At 44.9% G+C, this 17660-nt stretch overlaps 1 protein-coding gene across 1 annotated transcript; it reads left to right on the top strand.

Annotated features, from left to right (window-relative positions):
* The first annotated feature begins 11439 nt into the window (after positions 1 to 11439).
* On the top strand, positions 11440 to 17634 carry MBL2 (mannose binding lectin 2). Its single transcript, XM_017893497.1, has 6 exons — positions 11440 to 11565; positions 12586 to 12781; positions 13440 to 13556; positions 14914 to 14979; positions 15031 to 15033; positions 15740 to 17634. The coding sequence occupies exons 1-6, from the start codon at positions 11554 to 11556 to the stop codon at positions 16111 to 16113; spliced, it is 768 nt and encodes a 255-aa protein (XP_017748986.1). The 5' UTR covers positions 11440 to 11553; the 3' UTR covers positions 16114 to 17634.
* The last annotated feature ends 26 nt before the right edge of the window (positions 17635 to 17660 follow it).

A 17660-nucleotide genomic window follows, 5' to 3' on the forward strand; every position in this document is an offset into this window, starting at 1 on the left:
AAAAAAAAAAAAAAAGAAAAAGATTTTGTTCAGCTTCCCAAGCTCTCAACCAATTACCATTAGCTTTTAGTTCTAAGGACAGAATCTGTCCCTGAGAAGAAGAAATGGTATTTCCAGCTTTTATTTGATATCTTGCAATGTCTTCTGTAGATCTCGAGCTCATTTTTATGACTCATCAGGTCTTTGGCTTCAAAACTTCCCACATCTTGCTGTTAGTCATAATCTACTCTGACAGAAATAACCGAGACACAGACTCCATTTCTTTCTGCTGACAGAGTTCACTCATTTCCTCTCTCCTCTAAGATGTGGATCTGACCTTTGGATTCAGGCTTCTTCAGTTTCAGCCCCTTTCAGAGGACTTGTCAGTTCAGCTTTTCTGTACTCTTCTTCAGCAATGTTGGCATAGAATTGAATTTTCCTCTTTTTTCAATGTTTAAATGTCCAACTGCCTTACAAAACCCTTCAGTTTCCTCTAGGATCCTTTTGCCTGGTTATCAATGTGATCTCCATTCTCTGATTGGACATGATCACCAATGTTCTCTCCCAGGGAGGTTGCCAGTTCTTTGGTTTTGAGCTAACAATCCTGCAGAAACTTGAACTTACTCTTCACATGAGTGCTGGATCTCTATATGGAAATGATGAGACTTTTTTCAGTTTTCTGTGATAGGTTCAAGTATATGTGTCTTGGCGTCTTCCACTTGTGTTGTGATTAATTGGATTTCTTTGTCTAGAGCCTGTATCTTTCTTTTAGGATCAGACACCAATTGTCCTTGGTCTGAACATTGAGGCTTCTCGTAACCCATGGTTGACTAGGATGTGAATGCAATTCTATATTATTCACAGAGCTCAATTTGCCCAGAATACAAAGCACGTCTAGATTTTCATATTCTCTGATCATAGGTTGACATTTCATGAGATACAGAGTGGTTGCCAGTCCTCAAGAGTTTACCTCTGGTGGAGGAACGCGAAATACTCACAAATCATCCACCATTCTGAAATATGTGTCCTGTAGGAGGGGAAAGAAGCCATGATAAAGAAGAAGGTATAGCATCCCAGGCAGTGGACCAGACTGCACTGAGGCAGAAGGAGGAACAGAGTTTGCCATGTTGAAGAAGTGAAAGAACAAAGGCAGAGCAGTAGGCCTGGGAAGGAGGAAGCGGAGGTTTTCTGCAAGAAAAGGATGTGAGGGGAGTTTAGGAACTCACAGCAGACCAGTCACACTCTAGCGGTGACATAAAAAGGCAGGTGTTGGCAGTTGGAGCCACAGTCACACAGAATATTAAATGGGCTGAGGGGAAAACAATGGCTTTAAAAGCTAGCAGACTTTAGGTCCTATTTGCAGTTCTTCCCTCATCTGAGAAATAGGGATATTGACTCTGACCCCCACAGGATGCCCGGAGAGATTAAATGCCATGCGGTGTGTAAATATCACAGGGAGATATCCAGTGCTAAGATTCATACAGATTCCCCAGGTCTTAAGCATTTTTGGTTAGCCTTGATGGGTTTTTTCAAACTTTTAAACATTAATCTTCCCCAAATTTACCTTCCTTCCAGGCCCCCACAGGGTCCAGCCCTCCCTCTGTGATTTCCTCAAAATGACACCCTGGAGGCTATTGATGAGAGGACACCCAGTGGTGAGGAGACACTGGGTTCACAGTCCAAAGGCTCAGACACTGAGTATCACAGTACCAGTCATACTCAAGGTGAAGAAAAGAATGCACCCGGTAGGCCCAAGACTATTATTTTTAGAGGCCTACTTGCAAGGTTGGCCTTTGGCTGAAGTCTGGGAGCTTGGATTTCTCAAGGGTTCCCACCATTCCCACAACTTATAAGATTGGCGCACGGCACCTAAACTATTCTACAAACAATATGATTTATGCTAAACACTTCTTTTTCTTCTAGGAGTCTGGAATTTTGGTGCATGCTAGGCAGAAAGTGCCCAACATTCAATAAAAACTTTGGACACTGAGTCTCTAATGAGCTTCCCTCGTACATAATATTACACATGTGTTATCAGAGTCTGTTGCTGGAAGAAATAAGCATACCCTCTGTGGCTCCATTGAAAGAAGACTCTTGGAAGCCTGCAATTGGCTTCCTCCAGACTTCACCTCCTGTACCTTTTTCCCTTTGCTGATTTTGCTTTGCATCTTTTCACTATAATAAATTATAGCCAGGGCTAGGTGCGGTGACTCATGCCTGTAATCCCAGCACTTTGGAAGGCCAAGGTGGGTGGATCACCTGAGGTCAGGAGTCTGAGACCAGCCTGGCCAACACGGTGAAGCCCCGTATATTTTTATATTTTATAATTTTATATTTTATATTTTATAAAATATAAAAAATAGCCAGGAGTGGCTGTTTTTGTGATGGCACATATCTGTAATCCCTGCTACTTATGAGGCTGAGGCAGGAGAATTGCTTGAACTCGGGAGGCAGAGGTTGCAGTGAGCCATGATTAAGTCACTGCACTCCAGCTTGGTTAGGAGAGTGAGACTCTGTCTCATATAAATAAATAAGTAAATAAATTATAACCACAGACATGACTATAGGCTAAGTCCCAGGAGTCCTCCTAGTGAATCAGGGAACCTGGGAAGGGCCTTGTCACCTTGACACAGATGACATACTGTATGCCAACTCAAGGTGTTGTGTGAATTAAGTGAGGTATTACCTATAAAGCAACTAGCACACAGAAGCAAACATTAGTTACTCAACAAATGCCTGTTCCTTCTCCCTCCTTTTGTCTGTCTACATCTTTCTAAGTTTTCTCTCATAGCTCATTATTCTTTTATTCATTAACAAATGTTTGCTATGGTCCCACATGTTCCAGGCAGTGTGAAAGATACAGGACAGGAAGACCACAGTGAGCCTGACCCTCTCTCCTCATCTCACAGTCCAATGTCTGAGGTTGTCTGTCTCCATTTCTGTGTTTGTATCTGGGCTGGCCTGAGACATCAGGGATGGGCAAGTTTCTGCATCTCTTCAAGATGTGCCTGTGGGTCCTCAATCCTCCCAGGACAAATCTTTGGCCAGACCCATGTTTCCTAGGGCAGTCCCTGAGGAGGAAGTGTCCAGGCAGGCCCAGCTCCTTGTGTATCTGCAAGAGCCTCTTTTATGCTTTACAAGATGCAAGACCTACTGCCTTTGTTTCCAGCCCGGCATGAAGAATCTGGCTAAAATCCTAACCCTACAGCCAAGAGCAACAACCTCCAGAAGCAGTAGCCTCAAATGAAGCATCAGTCAGCAGACCACAGAGACACGTGACCTGGAGCAGATCCAGTGACTTGTTGTTCAGGGCTTACAATATAGACTCCTGCCTATCCAGAGAGTAGAGACCACAATGTCAAATGCAGCCCAGAGTTCATCCAAGTAGCACAAGCCCTGACCAAGGCCTTGGTGTCCTGATTCCCAAGGTCTAAGTTCAGAGCTCAGAGCAAAGAGACCAGGAGCTCTGATCTCCTAACCTTCAGGCATGATCTCAGAGAACCAAGACCAGAGATAGATGGATTGAGCCTAGACAGTCAGGACAGGGACCAGACCCCAAATTTAGAACTCAAGTTTCAAAGAAAAAATTTAGGTCAAGGCCCTGGGGTCAGCCTAGAGAGCAGCTCCCAGAACGAGGAGACCAGAGTCCAGGCCCAGAATCTACATCCCAGAGTTCATATCTTGGAAAGGGAGGAGGGGAGATACAGCACTGCTGTTTGTGAGATGCCTGGCACCCTGAGAAGTTCAAGAGACCTGAGTCCGGATTTAGTCTTTCAAATGCCAAGATCTTTACTAATTTGCAATGCTTTTCTTTCTCCTTGAAACGTTCTTCCTCCTACTTCCATACTTTGGGACCCTTCCTATTCCCCAGAGAGGTTTTCCCTGAGCACACAATCTTCAGTGATCTCTCCATTATTATCTCTTTCAGTCCCTCATTTGTCATCTTTGTTGCAACAATTGTATTAATATACATTTGTGTCATCTTTCCCCATTATACTGGGAGCTCACAAAGGCAATTAGGTTTTCTGTTGTCTCCCCAGGTTCCCTCCCAGAGCCTAACACATAGTAACTTTCCAGAATTAATGTGTAGAATGAGAAGACAGCTGTCAGGTGGCAAGGGGGCGGGCAGGGGACAGGCAACCCCGATCTCTTAGGGTATCCCTTGGCCCCCTGCAGTCCTAAGCATGGCCACAAGATGGCAGGGCTGACCCATACTTTCCCTACAGGACACAGCAAAGTTTGTTCTTCCCTCAAGTGCCTTGGGCCTTCAGGGCCCGGATAACCCCCATCCCTCAGCATGGCCCCTGGAAGCCATACAGAGCCGCCTGAGAAGACTAATCCTCCCTCTCCACCATTCTATGACTGTTTAAACAGGGGAGTCAACTTGGGGACAAGTATTTCCGGGTGAGTCTGACCTCGTTATTCTAGGTCTGCATGTCCGCACCTATCTCAGAAAGCAATCCGTCTTAGTCCTCTTTCGGGGACAAGAATTTTTTTTCTTGTTTTCTCAGTGGGTAGAGCTTCCTGATTAGCACTCTTACATATTTACCATTACTAAATGCTCTCCTTCCTCCCATTTACAGCTGAATAACTGAGGCTCAACAAGATGAGGGTATTTGTCTAAGTCACAATCCTCAGGTCAGGATGGAGTGGAATGAAAACGAGATATGTGCACATCTGTCCGTGATGCCTTCCTGACCCCCTCACTTGTGGGGTCTGGCGGCTGGGTACCCAACTGTATGCAGAGGGGAAAGGCAGCTAGTCTGTAGCCCAGCCAGCCCTGTGGAACCAGCCTTGCCTTGATCCTTCTGGTAGAGAAGGTCTTCCTCAACCCTCCCCGACCGTCCCCCCACCTCCAATTCAATAGGCAGTTCATTCTCAATCAGTTCAACTCACTCTCCTCCAGGATCTCTACTTTTCTGTCCAGGACAGATTCACCTGTAACTCCATCTTCCTATTCTGGAGAAGTGGTTGTGGGAATGGTTGGGTTCCTCTGAAGTAAGTGGGTCTCTTAAAGCTGCGCTGGGCTGGGAGCCAATGTGTTGTGCCTGGGGAGGGAGGGAAGGAGGGGAAGAGGGAGGGAAGGAGGGGAAGAGGGAGGGAAGGAGGGGAAGAGGGAGGGGAGGAGGGGAAGAGGGAGGGGAGGAGGGGAAGAGGGAGGGGAGGAGGGGAGGAGGGTAGAGGGGAGGAGGGAAGCAGGGAGTGGACAAGGGAGACAGGGATGGGAGGAGGGAAGCAGGGAGAGAGGGGAGAAGAGGAGAAGGGGAGGAGGGAGGCAGGGAAGGGAGGAGGAAAGGACAGAAGGAGGGAGGCAGGGAGGGAAGGAGGGAGAAGCAAGGAAGAAAGGAAGGAGGGAAAGAGGAAAGGAGGGAAGGAAGAAACAGGGAGCCCAGCCTCACGCCTCGGGGCCCAGAGCCGGCAAGGCCCACCCCTCTGCCTTCCTTTGCTGCTCAGCTCTCCAGTGAGGCCGGGCTCGAGGGACTCTTGATGATACATCTACAGACAGGGGGAGCACACAGGGCCTGTGGACTTACCGTGCACGACGATGTGGACACGCCTACTGTGCCAGGGCATCAAAGGACTCTCAGCTCCCAATTTACCCTTCGAAACATGCTCTGTGATAAACCACAGAATTCCTTTCAGCGTTTTTCGAGTGAGCACGATGCAAAGCATTTTCAGTAGAGGGCGCTAGAGAGACATGGCAAGAAAAAGGGGGCTCCCACAGTTTCGGGAGGCCCTCTCCGGGGTCGGCCTGGCGGATGAGAACATCTGGAGGCACCGTGGTTGGAACGCACAGTATGGCCGCGAATCCGGGAGCTTGCAGTCGCGCCCTGACCTCGCCACCAACCCACTGCAGCCCTTGCAGCAGGGACACCGGGACCGAAGCTTCCTGCCTGCACCTCTGTTGTGCTGCCTCTGCTCGTCCCTCTTCCCCTAGGTGTGTCTCCCGCAATCTTAGGGCAGCAGTGGCCCTCCCTTCAGGGTCGCCGCGCTCCGGGCCGTCTGCTGCACCTGCGCCCCACTAGCGCTGCGCGACCACTGCAGCCACCACCTGCGGCTTGCCTGGCCCACCTGTGCTCCGGAGGAGGGCTGATGCCTGCTTGTCCCAGAACTGCAGAGAAGCTCTGGTTCAAAAAACCAGCACAGCCACCCAGTGGGTTCAACTACCCTTTCTCCAATGAAGTCTGAACCATAGAGAATGCCTTACATTCTATGGTTACTTTTTAATCAGGGTTTGCTAATTATTTATATTAAACTACCCCTGTTTAGAACACTGTGTGATGTCTGTTTCCTGATTGGCTCCAGAGTGCTAAACCTTTTCATCCTCGCAAAGCTACAGGTGAGCTCATTTAGTTACAGGTGGGGAGACAGACTTTAAGAAATGGTACAGACTCACATTCAGATACTCCCCCCACCACACACACACATACACAAGTATGTGTACACAAGGGCATGCACACGCACACACCTGGATGCGTAGAGGGTGAATTTTTGTCCGAGTGTACAGTGTGGGATATTAGGTAAACTAATGATGCAATTAATCTGTTAATAACGCAATTAATCTATCATTAATCTACAGCTGAGCTTTCTGTGTCTGGTCCCAGGAAGTTACAAAAGAGCAGGAAGGGTGCCTGCTATCTATCATGCCTCATGATATTGGAGGCTCTTTGGGGTCACTTATGATTTTTCCCTGTTGTACCTAGGCTTGGCTGTTACATGCAGCTGATCACAAGAATCAAGTGAGATGGTGTTGGGAAGAAGAGTGTTTCTGCCCAACTCCCTACATTTCTGATACTGCCGTAAATACCTAGATTTTTAACTGTCATGGAGAAGGGAGTTTGGTTATCTAATTGGTTAGAGCCCAAGCACTCACTGAGCCATGGCTTTCGGTGATCCTCAAAATGTGAGCACCTCTCTGTGGTATCCTCCCTGTGTTCCCCGTTTCAGGCCTGGGGAGCTGCCATCTCTGTCTCTTCCACTCCTCCTTGCTGGTATCTGTGTGACTGGGTTGGTTTAGATGCAGGAGTACCATCTCTCCAACTCCGTTTTGTGTGTCAGAAAGCTTTGCTCGTTTGTCTTTAATACTCCGAATCTCCCATTTCTAACCCCTTGACTTCCATTTCTCCAGTTTCCCAATCCTGCAAGAGTCCTTTGCTCTGCTCCCCCAGTTCCTTGGTGTGTTCTTCAGCAATATCCACCCTGGTGGTTTGCACTTTCTATCGTGTTTATTATTCCAATGACTAATGTCCATGTTAATATTTCTACTTCGCTGTTTTCCTACTGCCTCTTGCCTGTGTCATACGGGCAGTATCTTCACTGATTTCTCTATGGATATTGATTATACTTATTTTAAATTACTGGTATTCCTTTCCAATAATGTTGCAGCCAGTAGCGTGTGCTTCTGGTTCTTATCTTTCCATTGTGCTGACCGTGCCCCTCTCAGCCCTCTCCTTATCGCAGCAGTGAGAAACCTCCTTTGGGGGTGTAACCTGTCTGGTCACCTCTGCCACATGCTGCTCTGGGTCGCCCAGTGAATCAAAGCAGAGGCAGAGAAAGGGCCTGGACAAGAAGTGTCACTGGTTCCAGAAACCTGTAAATGAGGGTCACCCACCAGGAAATTCTTGGGTCTTTTTTTAGACAGCAACTGTGCCAGAGTGAGGACACTGGTGGAAGGAATATACCAGTCCTGGGAGTGAAGGGGCAGGAGGAAGAATGGGAGCAAGGAATGTCTGAGGAGACTCTGTGAGCCACATGTGTTCTGATTTCTGCGGCAAAAGAGCAGGTCTTTGCTATCTTAACTTCTAAGCTTCCCTTCACTGCAGCCACCCCGTGTTCAAGGCCATGTCACAGATAAGCATGTCTCTATCACATGGGCAGATATGATACCCTCAGACCACCCACAACATTGCTATAGGGGGCTAAGGTAGTCCTTGCCAGATGCTGTGGTTCTGTGTATTTGTGTTGGTTAAAAAGAAGGCCTATAACATTTACACGTTCTCAGAGAGTTCATGAGCAAAAACAAGCAAAGAAAAAACAGTGGGACTGGAACACAGGACAGTACAGGATGAAAAGCATAGAAAGTTCAGGCCTTAGAGTTACAAAGGACATTGCTGACAACAAGAAAGCAGCCTACAGCTGTCAGCTGTCTCTCACAGCCTGTCTCTCATGGCCAGACCATGGTATTCCCTGCTGACCATGAACACTTCCACAGAATACCGGTGTACAACAAAATTACTCTGTTGTAAGACCCCAGATCATTCCAAAATCATGCCTTCATACAGACAAAAGGTTTCTCTGTGAACCACAAGAACAAAAAACGTGCCCCTCTCCTGCTTAAGATAAACATTGGCCACTCTTTGACAAAATACAGCTTCACCTTGCTCTGTTCTACTCATCTCCTAAATAAAAGATGCACAATCAGAATTGCCCAGCTTATGGACAGCACCCTATCCAGAAGAGATTCCTCCTTCTTAAACCCTTCCCCCAAAACCACCTAACACAAAACCAAGTCATATAGAAATCCCCTCCCGACACTCTGTTACTGAGAAACCCTAGGTTACAGCATTGTGCTCAATATCCCTGTTGAAACAAATAGGAAAAAAAAAAACCCAAAAACTAAAAATAATAAATCCATTTTATCTGACTATAAGCATATTCCTGGTGGTCCTCACTTGGAGAGCAGTAACATTCTCATTCCTAGTGTCCTACTCACAGCATCCCTGTGGGAAAGGGAATGGGGTTCAAAATCTGATTTGAAAGGTATAAAACTGAGGTTCAGCCAGAATATGGGGTCTAAGCTCACATTTATGAGTCAAAACCAAGCCTTCTGATTCCGAATCTCAAACCATGCCTCCCACATGAAGCCACCCAAGAATGCTGCTTCCCACACTGAGCAGACTCTTGAACAGTCACCCTGGAGGGAATGAAGGCCTTTCTTAAGCAGGCTGTCGTGGTGAGCCATGTGCCATGCACTCTGAGTGTGGACCAGTTAAGGATACACCACTCCGCGGCCAAGGCAGCGGTGCCCTCTTTCCCAGACAAGGAAACTGAGGACGTGAAGGCAGTGGGAACTTGACTAAGGTCACACTGTTGGGAAGTGGGAGAGCTGGGATTTCACCCTAGTCTACAAAAAAGGGGATGTAGGGCACCAGGCAGTCCCCCTGCAGATCAGAGAGGCAGTTGTCTCTGCAGCCTGTTGGGGTGAGGTGGACTTCTTGTGGTGCTGCCAGAGTGGAAGCAGTGTTGGGAAGAGTTTTAAAGTCCAGAACAAATGCACACAGTGGCCTTATGTATGGGATGGAGTGCAGAGTGGGCATTGATGTGGAGAGAGATATTCAGGCTGCAGTATGTGGAGAGGAACCTCTCCTGTTGGGAAAGGCCTTCTGGAGAGCAGGATGTAACTGGGCGACATTCCAATCTGTGGCTCAGCTGCTAAATTGACTTTCCCTCAGATCCTCCCACCCTCTGAACCCAGTTCTAGGACATTTCAGGGTCTGGAGGGCAGTTTCCTGACCTCTGGACTAGGTAAACAATGAAAGCAAGCACTGTGATTAAAGCCAGCACCACCAGTGACCTGGAGTCAACTACCTCACCCCACCTTCTGCCACTGGAGCAGGAGCAGGGGGAAGCTCTGGCTGCTAAAGAATAAGAAGAGAAACAAGTAATCTGCTGTGTTCTTTAGGCCCTGGATCTCCTGATATCCACTGATGGCTTTAGGCATGTGGTTCTATACCAACCCAGAAATTTTCCAGGCACAGGGGACAGGTCAGCAGGAAATAAGGAAGCCAGTCCCTCCACAAGCCAAGAAGACTTCAATTGGAAGGGACCTGGCAGTGTATCTTACTCATATTTCTTTTGGTGTTTGGAGGCCTCCACAGTATCCCCACCACATGGCCCCACAGCCTCTGAACTTCCCATGATGGGCTCCCCAACACCCCAAGCTACATGGCATTTTTCTGAAAGCTACATTAGAAATGTAGTTGAGAATCAAATGAACTATGCTTCATGAAAGTATTCTCCCATCCCTTCTAGATTGTCCCCATTAACCACAGGAACATGGCTCAAGCCATTAACACTCATGATGCCGATGATCTTGTACTGCCAAGTGCTGTTCTTTTGCTTCTTATCTCAGTTGAGTGGCCCCTAGATAGTCAAGTCATAAATGTGTGTGCCCATGAAAACTTCTTATTATCGCTCACTATTGTAGGTAATTCTCAAGTGCAATCAATACCTCCTGTTTCTCAAATGTGCCCACCTTCATAATCCAGCTGCGATTACTCTGACCCAGGTCACTGTCTTCTGCTACTTAGATCATGGCAAGCACTTCCTTTTAAATCTGCTTTTCTCCAGTCCTGTTCCCCTCAACACCGTAGCCAGAAAGGTGCAAAATTCACATTGCAAAATTCAAATGTGATCATCTCTCCACTATTGCAGTTCCCCTAGTGACCCTTGGAAGGAAACCCAAAGTCTTTAACACAGTTTACAATTCTTGTTACGAGGATGAAACTTGAAGACATTGTGCTAAGTGAAATAAGCCAGATACAAAGGAGCTATTGTATGATTTCACATATATGAGGTACCCAGAATAGATGAATTCAGAGAGACAGAAAGTAAAACAGAAGTTACCAGTGGCTGTGGACAGGGGTAAATGGAGAATTCTAGTTTAATGAGTTGAGAGTTTCAGTTTGGGATGATGAAAATCGTCCCATGATGTGGTGATGATAGCACAACAATGTTAATGTACTTAATGCTACTGAGTTGTATGCTTAATAATAATGGTCAAAATGGTATGTCTATTTTACCACAATGAAAAAATGGAAAAGTAAAGTCAATGACTATAATATCATAAAGTGTAAGTAGTATGAGAGAAAATAATTCAGGCTAAGAGGATAGAGACTGCTAGGTAGGACTATTTTAGAATAAGTGATCAAGGTACTTACTTCTCTGAAATTGGAATGTTTGAATAGAAGAGAAAGAGCTAGCTGGCAATGCCCGTAAGGGGTCCAGGCATGGAGACATCAAGTGGAGTCTGACGCAGTAATGACCTTAATGCATTAATGGCAGCAAGAGGTCTATATGCTTTCATGGATGGGTGTGTGCACGCATGCACGTGTCTGTGTGTGTAGTTGGTGGGCATAAGCGTGTGTATGCATTTGTGAGTATCTTTGCTTTTCTGTTGGAAACAAGGAACTCAACATGACTAACCAGGTGAACCTAGTTATGGTAGTTCAGCAAGATTTCCCAAAATGGATGGCAATTGAAAGAGGAATTTTGCTGTATTAAAGCACACAGCTGCCAAGCACTGTGCTGGAGGCTCCTAAATTTCTCCTAGTCCTGAGAAAAGTTGTTTATTAATCTGGAGTTGAAGGCCAGGCCCAGGCTATCCTTGTTCACAAGGTTGATTGGGCCCTACATTGCTGAGCCCAGCCTCCTCCCTCAATCTGAGGCATCTGCCAGAGCCCCAGGCTAGAGGGCCAGCGTCCTTGTCATTGAGTCCCTGCTCTGCAGAAACACCAGTAAGTCATTTCTGGTGAATAAATCTCGGTTCCTGGATCAAGGGTTTGGGGAGTTGACATGGCCCTGGAGGTATGGAGGAGTCTTTCTAGGGGTGGGGGAAGTGGGATGAAAAGCAGAAATCAGGTTGAGGATGTCTCTTTTTCTGCTTCTGCTGGAGCACCTGTGACTTTCCTCAATTACCTGTTCATCTGCAGTGGAGACTATCTTTGTTTCCAAAGGGAGCCTCGAGGACTTAGACCTATGGGGCTGGACTGCTGAGAATTCCTAGTGGGGCAATAGCTGGAAGAAAGCTCTGAAGAACAAATGAAAGTTTAAGATTGAGAAATGGGAGGGGGATTCAAGGCAAGTTGTCTAATTGCCAGTGGTTTTGACTCACGGAACAGGGGGAATTCCTGCCAGAAAGTAGAGAGGGATTTAGCACTCTGCCAGGTCCAACATAGTAAGAAATTTCCAGAGAAAATGCTTATCCAGGCAAACCTGTCTAAAACACCAAGGGGAAGCAAACTTGAGTTAATTCTGGGCTGGGTTGGTGACTAAGATTGAGGTTGATCTGAGGTTGAGACCTTCCTCATTGGATCACCAGCCTGTAGCCTAGGGCCTGCCACTGAGTAAATGATAGTTAACAGGCCCTGGAGAGGAATCAGCTGCCCAGATACAAAGATGGGATTCAGGTGGCAGATGGACTCAAAGGGGATGTGAAGAGAAAGAGGAAGCTCCTACAGACACCTGGGTTTCCACGCATTCTCATTCCCTAAGCTAACGGGCATGAGCGAGTTGGCAATGCACAGTCCCATTTGTTCTCACTGCCATGGAAAGCATGTTTATAGTCTTTCCGCAGCAACACCAGGGGCCTAGGCACAGAAGAACCCCTCCTTAGGATCCCCACTGCTCATCACAGTGCCTACCTTTGTTAAAGTACTAGTCACACAATGTCACAAGGATGTTTACTTTTGCAAATCCCCAACTAGAGGCCAGGGATGGGTCATCTATTTCTATATAGCGTGCACCCAGGTTGTAGAACAGAGGGCATGTTCAGTACATATGTGTTGATTAACTGAGATAATCTTCCCTGACTTTTCTCACACCAAGGGGAGGACCACGTCCCTGTTTCCATCACTCCCTCTCCTTCTCCTGTGTGTGGTGGCAACATCTTACTCAGAAACTGTGACCTGTGAGGATTCCCAAAAGATCTGCCCTGCGGTGATTGCCTGTAACTCGCCAGGCATCAACGGCTTCCCAGGCAAAGATGGGCGTGATGGCACCAAGGGAGAAAAGGGGGAACCAGGTACAGGTTGGGCTGTTCTGTCTCTGCAATTCTTTACCTTCCAGAGAAAACTGCCTGGGGATATGAGGAGACTGATGTCCTATTTGAGATATTTTTCTCAACTATACTGTAACTCAAAACAGAGATTCAGCTCTCATTCTCTGGCATCTCAGACTTCCACACAGCAGTTTGTGACCAACAGTTGTCTTGCCTGCCCAGAAAAGTGGCCCACAGGTCAGGCCATTGCGTGGGACACAGGATGAATTTTTCTTCTCTGGGTCATAGTCATTGTCATGTCAGACCCCTATTCACTTCAATAGGGATGGCACCAGGTTCAAGGGGCCAAAGAAGAGACCTGGAGCCAGCAAACATAGGTTTTACTGGGGGAACCTATTTACAGGGAGATCCAGCAGCAGTGGGCTGGACAGGAGAACCACAACTATTTGTAAAAAACATGCAGTTAATTTTCACTTCGTACCCTCCCTGCAGTAACCTCCATATGCCAACTCTATTTCTTAAGTTATTGCTCTCAGGTGCATACCATATAGTTATTGAGAGCAGTGCTCAGAAAGGTCAGTCCTGGGTCAAGGTCTCCTTTCTCCTGAGAAGGGACTGGGCATCCAACCCTTGAAGAGAAAGAACATAGATATTAAGTCACATTTCCTTTTTCTTCCAACAGGCCAAGGGCTCAGAGGTTTACAGGGCCCTCCTGGAAAGTTGGGGCCTCCGGGAAATCCAGGGCCTTCTGGGTCACCAGGACCAAAGGGCCAAAAAGGAGACCCTGGAGAGAGTCCAGGTAAGGACCACAGCAAGGTCTGAGCTGAGTGCACCCAGGGTTCTGAGACCTTGAGTACCTGATGTGACCCTTCTCCTGTTCCTTCAAAGGAAGATACCCAAATTTGCTTTCTGACCCAGTGCCCTCAGCCCTCTCTTCATTCTTAGAGACTTAGGGAATTCCTATAAGTGCCTGAGTACAGACTTACAAACTTTTCAAGACAACTCCCTCATCAGGCACTCCCTGTAGGAGCTGAGCCTGGGTTCTCCATCAGTTGAAAGAGTTCAGTGTGAGGCCCTGGTCCTAGAGGGAAAAAAATAGGCCATCTAAGTGTGGGTTTATTATTTCTATTTTTACAAAAGCATGTAACCATGGTATGTCATCTTTTACTTCATAAGAAACCAAGCCAAAGCTTAATAGCTTAAAAACATGGCCGTCAATTTAAATCACAAGTCTGTGGGTCAGCCATGTGATTTGTCTGCTGGTTTAAGTTGGGCTCACTCATATATGTCTGTGGTCAACTGATGGCCAATAGTCTCAATCATGTGTCTGGCTGTTGTTTGAATGTTAGCGGCAGTGATGAGGGTAATTGAACCACGTCTCTCATCATCCAACAGGCAAGCCAGGGCTTGTTCACATAGCAGTGACTACAGGATTCCCAAGAGTAGAAATAAGAAAGGCTTTAGGCTTCTTGAAGACTCAGAGCACATTATCATTTCTGCCAGACTGTATTGGTCAAAACAAGTCACCCAGCCCAGATTCAACGAGTGGTGAAATAGACTCATGTCTACATGAGAGGAGCTATACCCTATTGAGGCCATCTTTGCCATCTACTACAACAAGTGGTTTGCTCTTGCCCTCCCCACTTGGATAATGGGCAACTCACAAAAATCTAGGTTTCCTGACTAACAGAACAAACCTGGGAAAAACAAAAACAAAACAAAAGACAACAAAAGCAAAACCTCTCCAAAGGCAAAACCCTGTAATCTTTTAGTCACTCTTCACCAGGTCATAATAGAGTAATGCCTCAAGAGATTTCTTTTTAGTTTTGATAGAACAATTTGTTTGGAAAGAAATAATCTGTGAAGAACCTGGTCTACGGATTGCTAGGTAATCAGGGAGTATATGTGTGCATGTGATATGTATGTGTACTTTGGGATACAGTAAACAGACAAAGAGTGACGTTTGGGGTTGGATGAAAATAGAGATTTTTCATTCTTTTGACTTTTAAGTATTTTTTATTTTCCTTTGAAGTGTAAACATCAATGTAAAATAAGCTTTTTTTTCCAATTTGAAAAAGATACTCTACTCCCTTGTATATGCACAGTTCCGAGGCTCCTTCTCAACAATGCTTCTTTACTTTGTTCTAATTTTCTAGATTGTGATCGTAGCCTGGCTGCCTCAGAAAGAAAAGCTCTGCAAACAGAAATGTCTCATATCAAAAGTGTAAGCTTTTCTCTTACTCTCCAGGCAGCTTGAAATTTGGGAAAAATAGAATGCAACAAATATTTATAGAATGCAATAAATATTTATTGAATGCATATAATTTTCTGTACCCTGATAGGCATTTCTCACATTCTGACCTCATGAAATTCTCACAACATTTTGGTAGAAATGGAGGCAAAGGGAAGTTAAATTACTTGCTCAAATGCACAAAGCTAAGAAATGACAGGGGTGCTTTATAGATGGAAGTCAGTCTAACTAGAGAGACCCTAATATTTTACCCTCTGATATTGCTCACTGAAAATGGGACTTAAATCCCTTTGTTGCACTGGTATTGAGACCTGGACATGGGGTCTAACCTGCCTGGGGCAAATATTTTCAGACATTTTTTGTTCGGTCTCAAGTTAATAATTTATAATTTGAAAGTCCAAATTATATGTCTTTTAGAATTCTGATCTGAAAGCACAGAGAGGCCTTTGTACCAGTCTGTCTGTTCACATTTGGGTTGCCATATTTAACAAAGAAAAGACAAAGCACCAGTTAGATTGGATTTCAGCTTAAAACATTTTAGTATAAGTATGTCTGAAAAATTATATAGGAGATATACTAAAATATTCATTGTTTGTCTGAAATTCAAGTTTAACTGGACATACTATATTTTATCTGGCAACTCTACTCTAGAAGACTTTTTCTTGAGAAATACCTTGAGTTGGTATTTCTATTAAGGATGAGCCAATTTCACCCACTTTTTCACATTTTAGGGCTGACCTTCTCTCTGGGCAGACAAGTTGGGAACAAGTTCTTCCTGACCAATGGTGAAATGATGACCTTTGACAAAGTGAAGGCCCTGTGTGCCAAGTTTCAGGCCTCTGTGGCCACCCCCAGGAATGCTGCAGAGAACAGAGCCATCCAGAATCTCATCAAGGAGGAAGCCTTCCTGGGCATCACTGATGAGAACACAGAAGGACAGTTTGTGGATCTGATAGGAAATAGACTGACCTACACAAACTGGAACACCGGTGAGCCCAACAATGCTGGTTCTGATGAAGACTGTGTATTGTTACTGAAAAATGGCAAGTGGAATGACGTTCCCTGCTCCACTTCCCATCTGGCCCTCTGCGAGTTCCCTATCTGAAGGGTCACATCACTCAGGCCCTCCTTGTCTTTTTACTGCAACCCACAGGCCCACAGTCTGCTTGAAAAGATAAATTATATCAATTTCCCCTTATCCAGTATTGTTCCTTTTGTGGCAGTCACTAAAAATGATCACTAACAGCACCAACAAAGCAATAATAATAGTAGTAGTAGTTAGTAGCAGCAGTAGTATTCATGCTAATTATATAACAATATATTTTTAATATATACCACAAGACTCTATCTTTTGCATCCTACGTTAATTATCTAGTTTAACTAAGCTGCAATACTTTCAGTAGCGTTAACTTGCTGCAATATGAACAGAAGATGGATTTATTTTTCCATTTACAACAAACACCTGTGCTCTGTTGAGCCTTCCTTTTTCTTTGGGTAGGGGCTCCCCTAATGACATCACCACAGTTTAATACTATAGCTTTTCAACAAGTTTCAGGTATTAATAAAATCTCTTTTGTAACTTTATGAACTCTGTTTTCTTTTTAATGAGATATTAAACCATGTAAAGAACATAAATAACAAATCTCAAGCAAACAGATTCACAAATTCTCACTCACATACATACCTATATACTCACTTTCTAGATTAAGATATGGGATGTTTTTGACTCCCTAAAAGCCCCTTTATAAGTCCTCCTCGTGTTAACTTCTAGGAAAATACTATTCTGACCTCCATGACTGCACAGTAATTTTGTCTGTTTATAAACATTGTGTAGTTGGAATCATACTGTGTGTAATGTTGTATGTCTTGTTTACTCAGAATTAAATCTGTGAGATTCATTCATGTCATATGTACAGAAGTTTCATCCTTTTCATTGCCATGTAGGGTTCCCTTATATTAATATTCCTCAGTTCATCCATTCTATTGTTAATAGGCACTTAAGTGTCTTCCAAATTTTGGCCATGAAGAAGAGAACCCACGAACATTCCTGGACTTGTCTTCTGGTGGACATGGTGCACGGATTTCTCTACCTATCCAGGAGTGGAACTGGTAGAGGATGAGGAAAACATGTATTTAGTTTCAGTAGATACTACCAGTTTTCCTAAGCGATTGTATGAATTTATGCTCCTACCAGCAATGTGTGGCATTCCTAGATGCTCTATGTGCTTGTAAAAAGTCAGTGTTTTCAGTTCTCTTAATTTTAATTATTACTGTGGATGTAAAGTGATATTTCCCCATGGTTTTAATCTGTATTTCCCCAACATGTAATAAGGTTGAATACTTTTTATCTGCTGATTGGGTACTTGGGCATCTTCTTTTATGAAGTACCCATTCATATCTTTTGTATTTTGTTTAAATTACTTAGCCAATATTTTTCTTACTGACTTTTAAGTTATTTTACATTCTGAATATGTCCTTTTAATGTGTATTACAAATATTTTGCTAGTTTTGACTTGCTCCTAATGTTGAATTTTGATGAACAAAATTTCCTAATTTTGAGAAAGTCTTATTTATTCATATTTTCTTCCAAAATTAGTGCTTTTGTGTCATGTTTAAGAAATTTTGCCCATCCCAAAATCATGAAGATATTTT

Source organism: Rhinopithecus bieti, unplaced genomic scaffold (assembly GCF_001698545.2).
Source record: "Rhinopithecus bieti isolate Rb0 unplaced genomic scaffold, ASM169854v2 scaffold_364, whole genome shotgun sequence".
In the NCBI taxonomy this organism is placed as follows: Eukaryota; Metazoa; Chordata; class Mammalia; order Primates; family Cercopithecidae; genus Rhinopithecus; species Rhinopithecus bieti.